Raw genomic sequence first — 19,224 nt, forward strand, 5'->3', positions numbered from 1 at the left:
GGCCAGGCTGGGGCTGGAAGAGCCCTCGAGAGGGATTCAGGAGAGTTCTTTCAAGGCCAATATTAGAATCTTTTGCAGAGGTCCAGGAAGTGGAAGATGACCATTCAGCTGGGTGGTGACCATTCAGCGGGCTCTGGCTAGCTAGAGAGAGCAAGTGAAACTGACTAGCTGGGACATATCCGACTCGATGGTTCTGACTCCGTGGAACATACCACCATGAGACCATACGAGCCCAACCTTCCAGGTGACTCCTCTCAGCAAACATCTGCTCGGGAGCCAGCATCGCTGTCCAGCCCTTGGGTTGGACAGCCTGGAAGAGCTGCTGGCCCACTTCGGATATGATCATACTGGTCCTTTGTTAATGGCTGCTCCTAACTGTCCTCCATTGGCCTCTATGAAGCTGGCCAGGCCCCCACCTGCCTGTGCTGTCCAACTGCCCCATTCCCCTGTCCCTGTCTCTATAACCTTCCACAACCAAGGCTATGACCCTCCAAGGCTACAGAATGTGTTGTCCTGCAAAGGCACCCCATAGGGACACATTTTGATGCCTTTGCTTAAACTGCTCTCTGCCTAGAATGCCTTTCCTCTCTTTGCAGATTGAAATTCTTTGTGTACTCCAAGACTTCCAGAGCCAATGTGACCTCCTTTGTGAAAACCTCCCCTGATCTATCCTCTGCCTTCCCCATCCCCCATCCACTGCAATCATTAGTCCCAACAGTCCCAGGTTACTGGTCCTATGTGTCCCCATCCTGACTATCTTAAGAATTCTTTTTTACCCCTCTTTGTGTCTAACACAATGCCTGACACGTGGTATACATTTAATACTACTTTGTTTCACTTAATCCACTGTTTCCCAAATAATGGATGAGCCACACCCAGGCTAGGAAATGGGGTTTTAGGTTTCCACAACCACAGCATTCAGCACTGTGAGTCACATGGTGAGAAAGCAATCCCCTTTTCAGTGATCTTTCTAGCCTGATTAGATCAGTCAAAAAAAAAAAAAAATCTGTCTGAGGTTGGGTCGCCATGCCAGGACCTTCTCCCAACACATGCCAGTCTCCCTTTTCCAGAGGAAGAATACACCACACCGTTGAGCTTCCTAAGATAGGGGTGTCTGACTAGAATTTGACAACATTTTCTTTTTATTTCAATTTTCCTACAATTACCTTCTTTTTTATGACAAGTGGTATTATTTTCAACTATGATAGTGATACAAAGTATCCTTGAAAAATGAATTTATTTCTGTATAAAAAGGAGTCGAGCACTGTTTGCAATAGCAAACAACAAAAAAGTAAATCATCTAAATGTCCAAAAACAGGAGGGTAGATAAACTGTGGTATATTCAGACAGTGGCATACTATACCACAGTTAAAATGAATAAATGTGGGCTGATTATATTAACGTGGCTAAACTCAAAAATCTAATGAGGAGGGAGAAAGCAAATTGTAGGAGGATGACAGAGTATGGTATCACTTATCTGAGTTTAAAATATGCAAAGCAATATTGTGTATTTTATGGAGGCATGCATCTGTAGTCATGGTGTAAAAACATGCTTTGGAATGATGAGTAAATTCAGGGTAGCGGTTAACTCTGGGAAGAGAGAGGCAACTTTATGGAGGGATTTTCAACTAAAAAAATCAAAAGCAAAATATGCCAAAATATTAAGGTTTGAAGAATTCTGGATTGTTAGTTATATTATTTCCAATACTTTTTTATATGTTTGTACAAAACCTCATAATATAAAATACTTTAAAATAGATAAAATACGAAATCCTGCTATTTTTACAAGTGTATATATATATATATTTTTAAGATTTTTTCTTTATTTATCTGACAGAGATCACAAGTAGGCAGAGAGGCAGGCAGAGAGAGAGGAGGAAGCAGGCTACCTGCAGAGCAGAAAGCCCGATGTGGGGCTCGATCCCAGGACCCTGGGATCATGACCTGGGCGGAAGGCAGAGGCTTAACCCACTGAGCCACCCAGGTGCCCCAAGTATATAAATTTTTTAAAAAATAATAGAACAAGAGGGAAAAGATCAAGGAAAATATGAAAGTATTAGGCTGTGAGGTTAGTTCAAGAAAAACTGAATACTGTGAAACAATGGCTTTAAAACTCCCCTGTGTACCATAAATTCCATTAGTGCAGGATCTGTGTCGGCTGTGGTTACTACGTATCCCACACACCAGCACTGTGCCTGACCCATGCTTAATAAATATTCGTTGTGTGCAGTAAATCCGCACTACATGCAAGTTCTGTGAGGACACTGGTTGTGTTCGCCTCTGCTGTATCTCCATGGTCCAGCAAAGTCCCTGGCATACAGGAGGCTTTTCAAATATTTGTTGAATGAATGAACAATCGCTTATAGTAGTGCTGCAGTTCCAAGCTTCACCAGCAGGTGGCACTTGGCCCTTGGCCCTGAGCAGCCCACTAGGCAATTGCCAGAGAGGTCCGCCTGGCCAGAAGCCATTAGCCAGAATGGGCCTGCGTAGAGAAAGCAGATGGACAAGACTCTACTCGGCTCACTTGGAGTGGTTGCGTGGACTGCCAGAGGAACCCACCCTTAACCAAAGCTGCAGAAAAGAATCTGCGGGAGGAGCCAAACATGTGATTTCGATGTGTGTACCTGTGTATGACAGGTGCCTAGGGGTGGCACCCAGCCTGTGTCCTTATACCCCTGTGCACACATACCAGCTTTATTGTGGTAACAATCTGCTTTGCACATCCCCGCCTCATTTTACAACTTTTAATAGTGCACCCTTCCACTCCCAGCCTCCACTATTCTACCTTCCCCCAGCTTACACCTAAATGCCTATGCTGTAAGCTCCTCCACAATCTGCCCAACCTATGCCTCCAGCCTCACGCCAATGGCTTCGCTACACCAGGCTGCCGTCCTGCCCCTAGGCCAGTGTCAACAACGAGAAGCCCTCATCCTTGGGCAGTGCTGCGCCTGGGACCCAAGTCCCTCCACTTGCTTCCTCTTGCTTCCCCACATACTGCCCATCGAGCCCAAGGGGCTCCAGCTCCTCAGCCATAACTGTCCCATTTCCTTATGCTTAATAGGAAGCTGCCATTACTAGTAAGCACGTTCACCGGTACACATCTGTTCATCTCCCCAACTCCATTTTAAGTTATGGAGCTGCTCTCTTGGCAGGAACAATGCCTCTGTCTCTGAACCCCCATTCCCTGTCCCAGGTTCTGCGCACTTGCTCTTAGGAAGCACGCATTCACTTGCACATGTCAGGAAAGGAAAAAACTGAAACACAGCCCGTGGTCCATTAACACCTGTTGACTGATCCTGTGTGTAAGCAGCTTGGCAGCGCCTGGGTCTGCTCTCTGCCTGCTTTAAGCGGGGTCTTCCTGGGGCAGCAGGGAGTTCATTCACTTGCTTAAAGGATACTTAAGGAGTATCGACTGTATGCAGGCACTGTTCTAGGCACTAGTAACACAACAATACACAAAACAAAGCCTCTGTTTTTGTAGAATTGACATTGGTGTGGGCTGGGAGACCAGACCAGAAATGCAGATAGGTAGAGTGTGTGAAGGGAGAGAGGATGGGGCAGAAGTAGTCCCAGCAGACCTGTCTGAGCAGAGATCTGAATGAAGGGAGGCACTCCTGAGGAAACAGGAAGAGTTCGGCACCCACGGAAAACCTGGAGCAGAAGGCCACCAGGTGCACCGTCCTCCAGGGTAGAGCTGAGGGTACTGGGGTCCTTGATGTGCACTGGGACTAAAATCAACTGGTAAATTGAGCCCAGGCCATAAAGGGCTGCCAGAGCCCTTCCCAGCCTTTCCCATCCTGCCCTCCTCCAGCCGCGCACTGCGCCGGGCTCCCTTTGCCCGCCATTCTGGAGACACATGGCATACCCAGACAAGGCCAAGTGCCCTTCAGCCATGGGGATCCCGTACTGGGTACGGGGTTGTATCTGAGCTTCCCGACGCTGCAAGGGCGCCCCCAGCGGGCAGCAGGGGTGCTGGGTGGGGGGAAGCAAATCGCCGGGCTGGGGGACAGTCCCCCTGCAGATTGCGCGAGTCGCGCTGACACCTAGCTGCACAGGCGCGCACACAGACCCACTCTCCTACGGACCCACTGTGCCACAGCTACAGCGCGAGCGGGCTTCCGGCCCATGCCCCCTCCCAGGAGCAGCCTCGCGCGGGCCCAGCCCGACCTGAGTCCCAGCTCGTGTACTTGTAGCCAAGTTCAGGATTCGCGGCCAGCCCCCTTCCCGGAGACGCATCTGCCTTGGCACTCTGGAGCCTCGACGTCCACCTACCTGCGCTCTGAGCCCGTTCAACCCTTTGGGGGCCTCAGGCGACAGGAAAGCCCACCCCGCTGCCCCCTCGGGGCTCCCTCTCGGATCCCCGCAGCGCTGCGGGCGGGAGTCTGCGGGCGCGGGTTAGCGGAGGGCAGCCCAAAGCACGGCGCCTTGGGAAAAGATCTAACGTCAGGTCTCGGCGAGCCGGTACGAAAGGGTGAGGATGGTGTTTCTCTTTGCCCTCAACTCTTTGAAAAGTGGGTCAGATCTCGGAGCCTCAGCTTGGGGACCCCGGTGCTTTTCCTTGCAGTCCTGAGGCCGCCTTGGTCCCGGAGGAACCAAAGGCACGAGCCCGGGGCCCTCTCCTCTCGCCTGCACATCCCTCCACTAATGAACACATGGAGACCCGCCCTCGCTCCCTCCGCACTCCCCACCCCGCCCCGACCCCCAGGCTTTTCTCTGCAGTGCTCACCCCGTAAGCCGCCCTCGAGGAGGGGTTGGGGGCGCAGCCCCGGGCCGCTGAAGGGTTCCCAGGCGCGGGAGAGCCGGGGCGGCCCGGGCGCGGGCTGCAGGCTGCTGCTGGCCCGAGGGACTGCTTCTCCAGGTCTGCGCAGGTGGCTGGGCTCGCCGCGGCTGCTGCGCGCGGGGCGGCCTCCTAGTCAGAGCGTCCGCGGGCCTCCGGGGGCTCCCCCAGCCGGGTTGGGCCCGCTCCGTGGGCGGCAAGCCCGGGACTGGCGCGTCCTGCTCTCGGAACAGACTGTACACCTTGGCTGCAGTCGCTGCAGGGTGACTGCCCCCGGGGCGCCGCAGCCGGTTCACGTCCCTGCCAGCCAACTCGTATCTTCCCACCGGGTCCCTCTGAGCATGGCCCATGCCCACGAAGAGAGCCAGGGTGAGGGCCAGGAAGCCCGCGCAGGGGTTCTGTAGGGCGCGCCCGGGGCAGCGGTGGGTGGTCGGGGGCCTCATGGCGCTGGGGGCGATTGGAGAGCCGCAAGCGGGGTGGGAGAACGACCCCTGGAGCTTGCGGCGGTCGTGCTCTGCTCCCCGGCCGGCGGCCCGCTTCTCCCGGTCTAGGGGCTCCCAGTCAGCCTTCCCGGGGCGAGGGCTGGGCGGTGTGAGCGGTCGCCGGGCTGCGCGCCCCGAGTCTGGCGTCCGCTGGTCTCCAGCCCGGCGCGCACCGCCGCTGCACCTTCGCGCCTTCTCCCGTCTCTGCAGCCTTCTGAAGGGGAGCCGGACGCTTTTATTTTTGGAAACCTCCCCCTGTTTTTTCGTCTCTTTTATCTACACCATGCCCCCTCCTCGGAGGGACAGAGAGGGAGAGAGAAATTCCAGCAACACCCACTTTGGCACCGGGAAGCGAGCGGGCGGCGAAGGGGGGTTAACCCGTGAGGAGCTGGGGGCAGCTCAGGGCGGACCCGACGGCTGGCAGGGGAGACGGTGCCCGCTGGGACGGGGGCACCTGGTCACCTGTCTCTCATCCTGGTTAAGCTCGAACTGCTGACCTGCCCCGGGCTTATCTCCTGCCCTTAGCCTCTGGGACAAATTCCCGGTTGCGTGACCAAGGCTGCAGCCTCGAAGGTCTCAAGGAGGCCAGGAGAGGTACTAAGATTGGGAAGACAGAGCCGGGCCCCAAGGACCGCGCCCGACTCCTTCGCTTCCCGCCTCGGCCACTAGGGGCGCCCGCTCTGGGGTCGGCGCGCGCGGGGGAGCGCGGGGAGCTCGCCTCCCCCTCGCCGCCCCAGGGTGCGTGTGCTTGGAAGGTCGCCGGGGGGCGCGCGCCCTCTAGTGGAGCATGCTGCGTCCTCCGCCACCTTGCAGCCGCCGCCCGCCGCCTGCGCTCCTAGATCTTACTCCTTTTCCCGCTGCGTCAGGGTCCGAGAGAGGCCTGGGGCGGCGATGGCGGATCCTGGAAGAGATACCATCTTTGTAACAGAGGATCACGTGTCGTGTAGACACGAGGATCTTGAGTAAGGTCACACCAGGAAACGGCGTGTGTCCAAAAAGGGAATGAAATGATGGCCTCCTGCTTCGGGCTCAGAAGCCTGTTCCCCGGGGCTCCCTCGGAAATGTCCCACAGGAGGGGGCAGGGGTTCGATGATTCTCTGATTGACCCGGTGCGTGCTCACACCTTATACCGTCAGCGAGGGGGCTGGGGTGCAAGACAAGACGGCTGACTGCTACCCATCTGACTGCCTCCAACAATGAGCTCATCATTCACACCATGGCCCCCTGCCCTCAAGCCTGAGGGCCTGGCCAGCATGATGTCCCCAGTGCATTTCCACTGCCTACTGTTTCCTAGAAAGGAAGAGTGACCTCCTATGCTGCCAAAGGATGGGCACCGCTAATACCTGGTGTTGACCTGTGACCTCTGATTTCAACGAGCCAACAGAGTGGCCTTCTCTCTCATCTGTTTCGCCTCTTGCAGCCTCCTCTCTGCCCCTTGAACAAGCCACACTTATGCCCACTGTCCTCTCATCAGAACACTTCTCTCCAAGATGTGTTACAGAATTGGCTCTTCATGGTTTCCTCTCTCAACTCAAATATCACCCACCTCCTGGAGTGGCCATCCCTGAGCCTCCCACTAAAGCAGCCCACCCCTGTGTACCACATCACACCATTTCACCCTCCTTGCTCTAATGCCAGTTGAAAGTATCTTTTTTATTTATTTACCTGTATAACTGACTTAGGGAATGGGCTGAACTTGGAGAGGGGCTATGAGGACAGAGCTATGTTTCTTTCCCCTCAGTGCCTTCAACCATGGTATGGTGAATTTCCCTACTCCACCTTTAATGACATCTCAAGTGGAGTCCTTGGCTTGCCCATCCCTACCACCACAAGAACAGTCTCTTCCATAATTAAGACCGACTTTCAGGCACTAAAAAGTCTGGTCCTGTCCAAATCAAAACCTCAGCCAGTTTAATCAAGCTTCCATCCAATTTAATACTCCTTACCCCCCACCCTCCCTGGGCCTAGCCCCTGGCCCAAGATCCTATGGTGGGGAGTAGACACGGTCTGGTTTTGTTTTGTTTTTTAAGATTTACTTGTTTATTTGAGAGAGAGAGAAAGAGAGAGCAGAGGGGGAGGGAGAGAATCTCCAGCAGACTTCCCGCTGAGCACAGAGCCTGGCACCGGGCTGGATCTCATGATCCTGAGATCGTGACCTGAGCCAAAAATCAAGAGGCGGACACTCAACTGACTGAGCCACCCAGGCGCCCCTCGCATGGTCTGTTTTTCTAACCTCCCTTCTCTGCTGTGGCTCCCCCATGTCAGGGTCAGGGGAGACGTGTTAGAGGACCAGTGGCAAAATCCTATGTGACAGGTGCCCTTGGCTGGCAGGTGCCAAGTGCTTGTTCTTTCACGGGCACATCTGTGGGCTCTTGGGAGTCTCCCTGTGGGACTTCCACCCTGTGATGGCCAGCCTCTTGCAGACTCCTATATTTCCCGCTTCTCATGGGACTGCCGCCCCACCCCCACCCCCCATGGCAAACCCCTGGTGACTTAGCTGCTCCTCACTCTGCCATAGAAGCCACTCCAGCCAGGATCCACAGTCCGAGTTCTCCAGACAGGGAGTGCACACAAGCCTCTTCATTTGTGCGCACCCTCAATTCCTAAAGACTCGTGTTGGGTTCTCCTTAGAAGTTTCTTGCTGTGCCTTGGGGGCACGGGGGATGCTTGCAACTTCCAGCAACTCAGACAGCATCCAGGGAGGGAGAGTTACGGGGAGTCATGCTAGTCTCCTCTTCTTGGAAGCCCCCAATGACTGGTTCTTTTGGGGCTTGGTTTGCGCTGAGGAGTGGCCTCGGGGGGAATCTCAGCCTTGCCTACTCATGTAACAGTTCCCTACCTCAACAACTTCCTTCGATCCCTTTCATGTATAGACTGGAATCCGGGGATGTGGCGCAAGTGTGGTTGAACCAGTTCTGCCTTTAGGAAGGTGTCTAGTACTTCTCTTTGGAATGTGAGAATATTCAGTCCTTATTGTTCTACTCTCTGCAGCCTCAGCAGAAATTCAAAGATCACAGAAGAATCCTGTTCAACAACCTATAAAATCATGTCTGACTTCCCCAGCCACGACAATAGCTCCAAAGGAATAGATGTCTTGTCTGCCTGGCTCACCAGAGTTTCCCCAGAACCTAGGACAGTGCTTGACTCTAACAGACAACCAAAAAATATGTGTGCCACGGTTGACTAAGTAAATGGATGGCAGCATGACTCCATCACGTAAAAAGGGCTGGTATCATTAGACCCACTTTAAGAAAGAAATACTGAGTTTCTGGTGGTAGTTACTGGTCCAAGTTCATGTGCTTGCTGCCTCCAAGGCTGGTCTGAAGGATCTCCTTGAATCTTGCGCCTTGTATTTTGAGATGAATGCCATGTGAGTTTCCAGAATGTTCAGTTCTCTCCCTGAGACACTGCACCTTCCTGGCTTTGGGAAAACCTCAGCTCCACACTCACCCCCTTGCCCTGTTACCCACCCTACCCTTCAGCATGGGTGCCCCCTTCCTCTTCCCACTACCTGCCCCATCCCTTCAGGAGCCGCTGTCTTCATCCCTCAATGCTCACCTCTGAGCCCCAGGAGCCTCCCAAGGCCAGAAACCTTGGCGTCATCTTCGTCCCTGAGCTATTTTTTCCTCCCATGTGTCCAAGTCATTATTACTGCTCCGTCTCCTCCGTCTGCACTTCTGGAAGGCTGCCGCCCATTCAGCCTCTCACCGCTGGCCTGGGCCAAAACCCTCATGCAGACACACTTCCCTCACCACTAGGCGCCCCGCCCACTCCTCCGTGAGTACAAGTGGTCCTTGGAAATTCCCACCCTGCTCTCCAGGGGCTGCAGCCCGGCTGATCTCCTCTGAGGACTCTCCTTCTGCCCCACCCTGGTGCCATCCTCCTGCCCCGGCTCCCACTTACCGCCCATCACTCCCTCCCTTGTAACTGTTGGGACCTGTTGCTGCAGCAATTTTGAATCTCCAATCCCATAAACACTTGAGCTTTTTGTTTGTTTTTCTTTTCTATAGCTGCCAAAACTTATGCAGCCTCCGATGGTCCAAGCACGGTGCTAAGCATGTTACATAAATTGGCTCATTTAACGAAATAAAGGAGGCATTATGATTTCTACACGGACAAAGGAGGAAACTGAGGCTGGGAATGGCTCCTGGCTTGTTGGTAAGTAACGGATGCAGGATGCAAGCTTAGACCATTTGCCACCCAAGCCCAAGCTTGTCAGCGTCCGACATGTTGTTTTCACCCCAGGCCTGTGCCCCAGCAGCCCTCCTCACAGCTGAAGGGGTATCTTTCCCGGCCCCTCTGCTCCTGGCACCACCTGAGACCCTCCACTGTACATTCCCAATGCCCTCTTCCCTGCCTGCAAGCCCACAGTCAAACTCCCTGGTGATATGGAGTTACCAGAACCTTCTCTCCTCCTTTACCCTTCTTGCCTGGTACTAGAAGGGGGGCAAACTGTGTCCAGCCTGACCCCTGACTCACCATGTGTCACGTCCTCACCCCTGATCCCAGCTTCCTCCCCAGTGAGGCAGAGAATGCTGCCCAGCCTACTCACCCATCTCTTGGGGTCCAGGGAAGGAAATCATCTCTGGAAAGCCCTGCAGAGAGAGGCGGAAGGGACTGATAAAGGATTCCTGCGGGGGGGGGGGGGGGGAAGGGGATGGGCTGGGTGGCTCAGTGGGTTATACCTCTCTGCCTTCAGTTCAAGTCATGATCCCGGGGTCCTGGGATCGAGTCCCACATGGGGCTCTCTGCTTAGCAGGGAGCCTGCTTCCCCCTCTTTCTGCCTATTTGTGATCTCTGTCTCTCAAATAAATAAATAAAATCTAAAAAAATTAAAAAAAAAAAAAAGGATTCCTGCCTGAAAGGTTTGCTGGGACACATGCACCACACAAGGGGCTGGAGAGCTGCTGGACACAGCGCAGCCTGTTCACTCTCCCATGTCTTGTTGGCATAATACTCGCAGCCACGTGGCTACCAGAACTTAAACTAAGTTGGTAAATAAGGACCAACCACAAGGGATGAATTTCTGTTCCCTTTGCTGAGACCCAGACTCCCAACAGAATTCCAGGCATTTTTCTTCCTTGGAAGTGACTGGACCTCCAGCCCCGAATTCCTCTCCCCAGGAGAGCTTGTTCCCCTGTTCAGAACAAATAACACATTTCCTGGTTAATCAGTGGACAGAACAGCCGAAGGAAGGCTGACTGGGCCCCTGGCCTTCCAGGCTGGAGCAGCTTGGGCTCAGATGTCCCCACGCAGACCCTGGGCAGAGCTGAGACCTCGGCGCTGCACCACCGCAGCCTCCAGTTCGGAAGGTGGGGGCCGTACCGAGAGGCTCCAGCTTGCTGCTGCATGAGGCCTTCAGGGCCCACAGGGGCTGCCAAGACCCTTCTACCTCAGACACCGTGGTGGCCTGGCCTCCCTCAGAGCTCACGGCCACCCACCCCGCCTTGGTCGGCCGGTGCCATCTTCTCCAGGTGGGCGCAAATACTTCTGCCTTCTGTGCACCGGGCTCAGCTCTCAGCTATTTTGTCATCTGAAAATGGAGACAAAGATGCTCTTCTGGCCACCTCCACCTTCAGGGAGAATGAGATAACCAGCCCGGCTAACCTGTGTGTGTGTGTGTCGCAGGGGGCGGTGGGGTGGCGGCAATTACTGCTACTCAATCTGCCAGCCGGTATTTCCCGAGTGCTTAAAATGCACCAGGCGTGGTACTCTTCCCAGACATTTTCTCATTTACTTCTCGCAGTGATCTTAGGAAGGAAGCCCTCCTATTTCATCATAGCACATGATGAAATGAAGGCTCAGAGAGGCAAAACAGCTTACCCGCCGTCACAGAGTTGGTAAGTGGCCACGCTAGGTTTCATTCCTTGTTTGTCAGGCTCCAGCCTCCAGAGGAGCATCGCTCTGGAAACGTACCACAGGGTGCAGTTCCCTGGGAACTGGAAACATTCCTGGCTGTGTGTGGTGTGTGTGGTGGTGGTGGTGGGGGGGGGGTTGCTGATGGCCACTTGGACCCCTGTCACAAGAGAGACCCCACCAAGCACATCCCCACTCCTCAGGTCTGTTTCCAGCCAGGTCAAGGGCAGGTCAAGGGCAGATCAAAGTCATCACGGGGAGTCTCAGTGAATCTGATTCCCTCCCATGGAGGAGAAGGAAGGAAATCAAGCTAGGAAATCAAGCTTCCCCTACATCAAATCGGTTTCAACTGCTAAAGGAAGGCTCATCTCAACCCTCAGCTTTTCTCTTTGGAAAAGAAAGTGCCCTAAATAGAACACCTGTGTGCCCCTGCGTGGTAGACGTTGTAATTCCCATTTCACAAACCCAGAGGGGAAGATTCTTGCTCAAGGTCAGAAAGCTAGGAGTCGAGCCAGAAGTCAGCCAGATAGTCTGAAGGGCCCCCAGCCCCCTGTTGCTTCTGCTGCAGCACACTGCCCTTGCTCCAGGATGCCCTGCAATGATGTGAAAATGCAGTTCTTCAAAATAGTAGGCTGTACTGTTTCTCTTCATTTCTAGTCTCTGATACAAGAGTGGGCTGATCTATCTGCAAGCTCTGTGCATTTAGCTAAAGCTCGGATATTTCCTCCTTACCTGCATAAATTCCTTCAGCCTCTGCCTTGAGTGGAATCTTCTAGAATTCCTGGGGGATGAGACATAGCAGACTCTCTGAAAACCTGAGCAGGAAAACAATGAGAGCAGCCTGGAAAGCCTCCTCCTTTTTAATTCCGTCTGATAAGATCACAGGGGCTTCGAGTGCTCCACCGGGCAGGGGTGGGGGGTGGGAATTGGATGGGGAGGGGGATCTGGGTGGGGAGGAATCTCATCTTATATTACCTGTTCAAAATCCCCAGGGAGAAAAGTCCTGTGGGGCCAAAGGACTGTGCCAACCTCTCCAGGATTCTGGAATGGCTGTGCTGGACTTTGAGGACAAGGCAAGGGAGAACAACTTCCCTTGGCTATCACCGGGGTCTCCCGGCCCGTTCCCATGTTGGTTCCCCACTGGGATGCAGTGGCAGCCCTCATACCCCAAAGGAGAGGAGTTGTGGAGACAGAGAACAGAAGCTGCTACAGGGTGATTTCCAGAATCCGCTCTTTCCCCGGAGGCCAGTAAGCAGCCTCCCTTGCTTTCTTCATCAGGACAAAGCAAGGGGGTAACATCTTCTGCCATCACCTCTTGACCTCCGTTGTCCCCTGGATCATATGCTGAGAATGGAGACACCCCATGAGGTTTTCCCTGGTGGCCCCAATACTCTAGTCTCTAGGACCCCAAGCCCTTGGGGACAGGCCTGGACCTTAAAGCTTTTCAAGACAAGGCCCAGACACCCGGCTGGGGAGTGGGAGAGGAGGGGCAGCCAGATCCCAAGGGGCCCCAGCCTGCCTGCATGACTCACTCCTTGTTTCCGTCCACTCTGGTCTGAGTGCCTTGGCCCAGGGGCCTCCAGGAGGTTGTAACACAGGCTGGCCCCTCGCCCATCGGGGCTCAGCAGACAGAAATTAAAGATCTCACTGCTCAGGAACTCACACAGACAGCAGAGGCATGCTCTGGGCTCTGCCTCACCAGACCAGACCTCAGGCCGGAGGAGGCTGATGGCCAAGGGAGGCTCCTCCTCCTCCTCTCTGCCCCTCACATCCAGGCATGAAGGTCTGGCCACTGCCCACTGTCTTCTCATTCCTCAGGTCATCCCCTGAAGACGGTGGTGTCCCCCGCCCTCCTCAGCTCTGCCACTCTCCTCCCCACCCTGCCTGAGGAAACGGGGAAGACACAGACTTGGAAACAACTCCCCGGGCATTTTCTGACAGCAGAATTCTAATCAGGCCTCTCACCTGCTCAACAGCCCTCAATGATTCCCCAGGGCCCCACCAATCAAGTCCCAAACTTCTCACTAGGCCTGGCACATGAGCTTGTCTCTTCTATGTCCCCCCCGTATCCCCGGGTATTCAGCACAGTCCTACTTGCTCAGAAGTCCACCCCCAGTTGACTCTCCCATGTCTCCTCACCCAAATACTTTGGGCCACGCCATTTCCTTCACCTAGAATATTCTTCCCGCCCCGCCTACCTGTCCTTCAACTCCTATCCCAGAGGCCACTGCTTCCAAGAAGACTTCCCAGAAGCCCCACCCCACCCCGAGTCTAGAAAGCCAGCTCCCTCCCCTGGAGGCCTGTAACTCTCAGTGTACCCCACTCCACCCTGCATGAGTAGGCCACAGCTGCCAGTCGTCAGCGGTGGGAAATACCTGGGGCTTTGGAGCTCTGCTCTATGCTGTTATTTACCAGCTTTGTGTCCTGGTTAAAGTGACTGAGCCTTTTGGAAACACGATTTCCTTACCAATAAAATAGAAATTGTAAGAGCTGTCTTTCTAGGGTGCCTGGGTGGCTCAGTGGGTTAAGCCTCTGCCTTTGGCTCAGGTCATGATCTCAGGGTCCTGGGATCGAGTCCCGCATTGGGCTCTTTGCTCAGCAGGGAGCCTGCTTCCCTCCCCCACCACCCTCTCGCCTGTCTCTCTGTCTACTTGTGATCTCTCTCTCTCTCTCTCTCTGTCAAATAAATAAATAAACAAAATCTTTAAAAAGAAAAAAAAAGGAGTTGTCTTTCTAAGCATCGCATCTAGATAGGGCAACTCTATTTACCAACCACACAAACTTTAGGCAGAACAGATTGGACCAGAGATAAGCACCTGACCCAAGGGAGCCCTTTCATGAGTGGTCAGGGACCTAAGACCTCTGTGGTCTGACTTGAATGCAGGCATCATTGGTTACTGGGAAAACCAGATTCTGTGTTAGACATTTGAACAAACAGATTTTTCTTTGACAACCAGGCCCTGGGATTAAAACAGAACAAGTGAGTCCCAGTTCTTAAAAGCTTGTAGTCCAAGTGGGTTCATATAACCAAAGACATAGAGCCAGACAGGTAGCATGACTTGTGTGAGGTCACACGGCTAGTCAGAAATGCAGAGAGGGCTAGGGCTCAGGTCTCTGGACCCAGGTTTAGTCCAGGGTGCCTGGCCCCTGCTCTAGTCTCAGAGGCACGTGGCCCTGAGCAGATTGCCTGAAGAAGACCAAAGAGCTGCTTGCCCCACATCAACCTGTTCTGGCCCAGCTTTTGCACAAAGGGCTTCACCCTTCAAGGCAGCGCTTAAAAGACAAGGTCAGATCAAGGCAGGGAGTGCAGACGCTGGTTCTCTTCCCCCATGTAGTCCCCGTGTCCCCCTGGGCCTGCCCTTTTGCTCTTTCAGATGTCAGTTTCCTCATCTCTAAAAGGAGGGGCTTTTACTGGATGAACTCAAATTCAATGTCAACACTAAGATTTTGATTTGAGGCGCAGACAGACAAGCGGTGGGTGTGGGTCCAAGAAGTGTAGGACCCAGAGTGTGAATGCCAGAGGGGACTTCCCGGAGAACTCAGCCAGCTCACTCCTTCAATATACAGTCGAGGAAACTGAGGCCCAAAGGAGGAGAGATGCTTGTCAAGGTCACATGAGTGGTGATTGGCAGCCTTGGCTCTTGAACCACGGTCTCCTGCCTCCCAGACCTCTCAACTCTTTTTTTCAACTCCCTCAAGAAGCTGGGAGCTATCTGGCTGTCTCAGCCAGGAAAGCCCAGAGTGGCTGTGCATGTCAGCAGCTGGGCCTCAGAGCCTGGGAACATCTCTGATAGGGTGAGAGCAAGTGCCAAAGCTGGGGGCCAGGGAGGGCGTATTGGAGATAAGCTGTCAGCATCTCTTCTCTTCCAGTTGGCAAGAAGAAACTGAGAAGGGTCCATGATGATTGAAGGAAAACAGCCCCCCTTCTGATTGGGCCATTGCTCCATGGAGGGGCTGGTATCTCTCTCTTTCTTTCCTACACACACACACACACACACACACACACACACACACACACTGTCCTCCCCTGCCTAGCTGCTGAAAATTGCCACTCCACATCCTTGGTCTCAAGATGTGTACTGATATTCTTAGGGGCACTACTTGGTGGGGCCTGGAATTTCTTTCACTGCCAGAGATGTCTCCAAGCATCTGCCTACCTTCTAATGCTCACCCTGTCATGATCCCTCCCATTCTACAAACATTTTTGAGCATCTAGTATGTGTCTAGGTGCTGCGCTAGGCACTAGGGCTGGGTAGGACATCCTCACCGCCAAGGTCATGGTGAATGCTTCAGTAGGGGAATTAATAGTTTCTCGGGCTCACTGAAGAAGAACTTCTTACCAGGCAGGGTGGCAGTTGGCTAGGAAGAGTTTCTCAGAGTCTTGACTTTGCCTCAAATCTTGAAGACTAAAGGAGAGCTCACCACATAGGGGAGGGGAATGTGCCGAGGACAGGCGCTGCATATGCAAAGGCAGGGTGTGAGATGAAGCCTGGGTTACTGGGGGAAATTTCAAGTAGCTCTTGTGGCTAGGGTTTCAATAGGAACAGAAGTTACAGAAGGGGAGATGAGGCTGGAGGGGTAGGCTGGCATCAATTCATAGGGGGCTTAGCTCTAGTCCGCTCTAGACATTGAGCAGAAAGATGAACCTGTTCCCCACATCCAAAGCCATCACCCTGGAGGGCACAGACTATCTGGAATTCTGAAACGGATGTCCTCTGGTCAATAGCAGGGGGTCATTTGTGTGGGGAGGAAGCAGCATACTTGCAATCTCTGTCAATACCCCCAAAGCCACCCCAAGTAAACACCAATGGACATAAGCCCATGAGCCTGCCATGCTCCAGCCCTGCTTCCAACCAGTCTGTTCCCCACATAGCTCCACTTTCATAGAAATTATGGAGCTACCAACTCAGCAGGTTTGCCCTGTCTCCGGGCTCCTACTGCCATGGCCCATCAACCCTTTCCAATCCTTTCCCTAAGTAGTTCCCCAAATTGCCCACTCTCTCTGGACCCAGATTTTCCCAGAGACTCAGCCCCCCCCGCCCCGCCCAAGTCAGTCTTCTGTCCTCCAGTCTCATTCTTGCTGGCCCTCAGATTCCTCTCCAGTCCCAGAAGTTCATGTTGTTGAGGTTAGGTCATGCCTAAATATCATAATATACATCTCCAAGCCCCACTCTGCAGCCTCCAGCTTGGCTTTGCCCTATGGATAGATAAGCCATATGTGCTTGACGTCAAATAGAGAGCTGGGGAGGGCCTTGTGTATTTCAGCCACCATTCATTAATCATCCCTTTGTCAGGCATCGGGGTTGCCAAGAAGAAGAAGGATTAGCCTCTATCCTCAAGGAGCGTCCAGCATAGGAGGAAAGGCAGCACCACCTATCACAGTGAGTGCCATGACTGAGATCAGTTCAAAATGCAACGTGAATATAAGGACAGAGCCTTCCAGGCTGGAAGTATGGGACAGTTGGTCAGGGAAGGTCCTGCCTACGGTGCTGTCTGAGCAGGGTCTGGAAGACAGGCCAGGTTTCAGCCTGGAGAAGGAGGAAAGCATAGTGAGGAGTAGGCACAATAGGGAATACCAGAGCCACGTTTACAAAAATAAAACCACAGTAGAGTCTACCGCATTTCCTTTTTCAACGGAGTTGAAAGAGAGATTTTTGCCAGAGTTCTGAATGGGAGTCAAGTGAAATTCACATGAATTTCAATGTGGAGTCAAGTGAAATTCACATGAGATTCAATGTAGATAGGCTGGAGAAATGCAGAGACTACAGTAATGCAGATAAATATGTGTGTAGATGTTGAAACCATCATTCCTGCATTGAGGGATAGGTGAAGATTGTTGAGATCTACAGTAGCCTGTGAGCCAGGCCTGGCACCTTCCCAAGACTGCTCACAATCTGGATGAAGTCAGAAAAAGCATTTTTATCAAATTTTCACATGACACAGGACTGGAGGAATAAATGATAAAAACTGGATGATAGAAGCAAGATATAAACTGATCTAGATAAATTGAGATTTAATAGAGATAAGCGAAGAAGTCTTGCATCTTGGTTCAAAATAAGTAATAATTAAAGGATGAGGGATAGTTGCTTTGATAGCAGTTCATGTGAAATAACTTTATTTGGGCAGAGTGTTGTGGGGAGGGGCAGAGGCTGTTGAAAAGGGAGATCCTGGTTAACTACTGGTTTGAAATAAACTAAACTAACAGTACAAAATTCTAAAAGGCCTGGTGCCATCTTGGACAAAATCCAGGGCTTAGAGTAGGAAGGGTAACAGTGTACTCCAGGCTAGGCAGATTGTTTAATGCTGCTGCCACATTTTAGATGACTTGTTACAACTCAGCAGCATGTCTAGGAGAAGGTCACCTGAATGGAGATAAATACAACTGAGGAGGAGTACTTGAGATGCTGGAGAAAAGTCTGGCAACGTTCATCTGTTTGCAAGATTACTGGGTAAGAGAGGGATACAGTTGTTCTGCGTTTGCATTAGGCATAGAGGGTTAACTGCAGTAACAACCTCAAAACGGCATGTGAATTTTTTTTTAAAGATTTTATTTATTTATTTGAAAGAGATCACAAGTAGGCAGAGAGGTAGGCAGAGAGAGAGGAGGAAGCAGGCTCCCTGCCAAGCAGAGAGCCCGATGCAGGACTCGATCCAGGATCCTGAGATCATGACCTGAGCCGAAAGCAGAGGCTTAACCCACTGAGCCACCCAGGCACCCCGGTATGTGAATTTTTGTGCATGTCAAGATAAGACTCAAATTCCCAAGGTCATGCAGGTTCCTAGGATCCTTCCATCATGGAGCTCTGATACAGAGATTCCAATCCTCCTTCCCATTCAGCCAATAGATAGAAGAGAAAAAAAAAATGTGGAAGGTTACACAGGGCTTTTCAGGCAATGTGTGGAAGAGACAAGTACCATTCCGTCCACATTCCAGTGATGAGAACCCTATCACACGATCACACCTGACAACAAAGGAGGCTGGAAAACGTGTGGCTGGGAGAAAAAGGCAGTGGGTGTGGGCTTTAGAGTCGTGGACTTGGAGGAGACTGCCTTAGGAGTGACAAGAGTTTAATGTATCCACACGAAGACTTTCACATAAGTAACATAGACTTCGCAGCATCATTCATAAAAACCAAGGGTTACCAACGACTAAATGCCCATCAACTGGTGAAATCTGGTATATCTACACCGTGAAAGGCTACTCATTGGTGACAAGGAATGGGCTGCTAACACATGTCGCTATGGGGACGGACCTCAACAACGTTATGCTCCATGACAAAAATCAGCCACATCACCATACGCTGTATGCTTCCATTTGTGTAAATATCCGAAAAAGGCAAAGCTATAGAGACAAAGCAGATCCCAGGGACCCAGATGGGAGAAGCAGGAGGGAAGTTCACAGAAGTGGGCACAAGAGATCTTATTGGGGCGATAAAGGGGTTCTAAAACTGAGTGGTGGTGGCGGTTGTACAACTGGGTAGAATTTACTAAAAAATAATCGAATTCTTCATTTGAAAACAGTGAATTACAGTACATATTAGTATCCCTCAATAATTTTTTTTTGAGTTAAAGGTTTAGTGCTTTGAGGTTGAGGGAAGGAAAATAATCCTGCAAAGACAATAAGAAGATCCAAAGTGGAAGAAGGAAGTGGCACAGAATCCAGGGAAGGAGAAGATTTAAAAAAAAGGGATGCCTGGGGCGCCTGGGTGGCTCAGTGGTTTAAATCCTCTGCCTTCGGCTCAGGTCATGATCTCAGGGTCCTGGGATCGAGCCCCGCATCAGGGCTCTCTGCTAAGCAGGGAGCCTGCCTCCTCCTCTCTCTCTGCCTGCCTCTCTGCCTGCCTCTCTGCCTACTTGTGATTTCTGTCTGTCAAATAAATAAATTAAAAAAAAAAAAACTTTAAAAAAAAAAAAAAAGGGATGCCTGGCGGCTCTAATCAAAGTTACTGAAATGTCGCATCACATCAAAGTCAATAGTGTTTTCTCTGCCACAGCAGAGTTCACAGTGTTGTTCCCGGTCCTGGATCAGGTACCAGAAAAAAAACACAGATTTCCACTGACAATAGATCCAACTTTTGGAGTGGGCTAACAGCAAGACAGATCCCATCA

The 19,224-nt window shown here is 52.3% G+C and overlaps 1 protein-coding gene across 1 annotated transcript in view; it reads right to left on the reverse strand.

Annotated features, from left to right (window-relative positions):
- LTBP2 (latent transforming growth factor beta binding protein 2) overlaps positions 1 to 5,478 on the reverse strand; it is a 102,539-nt gene extending 97,061 nt beyond the window's left edge. Inside the window, exon 1 of the mRNA XM_082733373.1 lies at positions 4,727 to 5,478. Coding sequence (XP_082589499.1) covers positions 4,727 to 5,220 — 494 coding nt within the window. The 5' untranslated portion in view covers positions 5,221 to 5,478. The remainder of the gene's footprint in view (positions 1 to 4,726) is intronic.
- Between the last annotated feature and the right edge of the window lie 13,746 nt (positions 5,479 to 19,224).

The sequence above is a fragment of the Mustela nivalis genome (genome assembly GCF_964662115.1).
Source record: "Mustela nivalis genome assembly, chromosome: 6".
Classification (NCBI taxonomy): Eukaryota; Metazoa; Chordata; class Mammalia; order Carnivora; family Mustelidae; genus Mustela; species Mustela nivalis.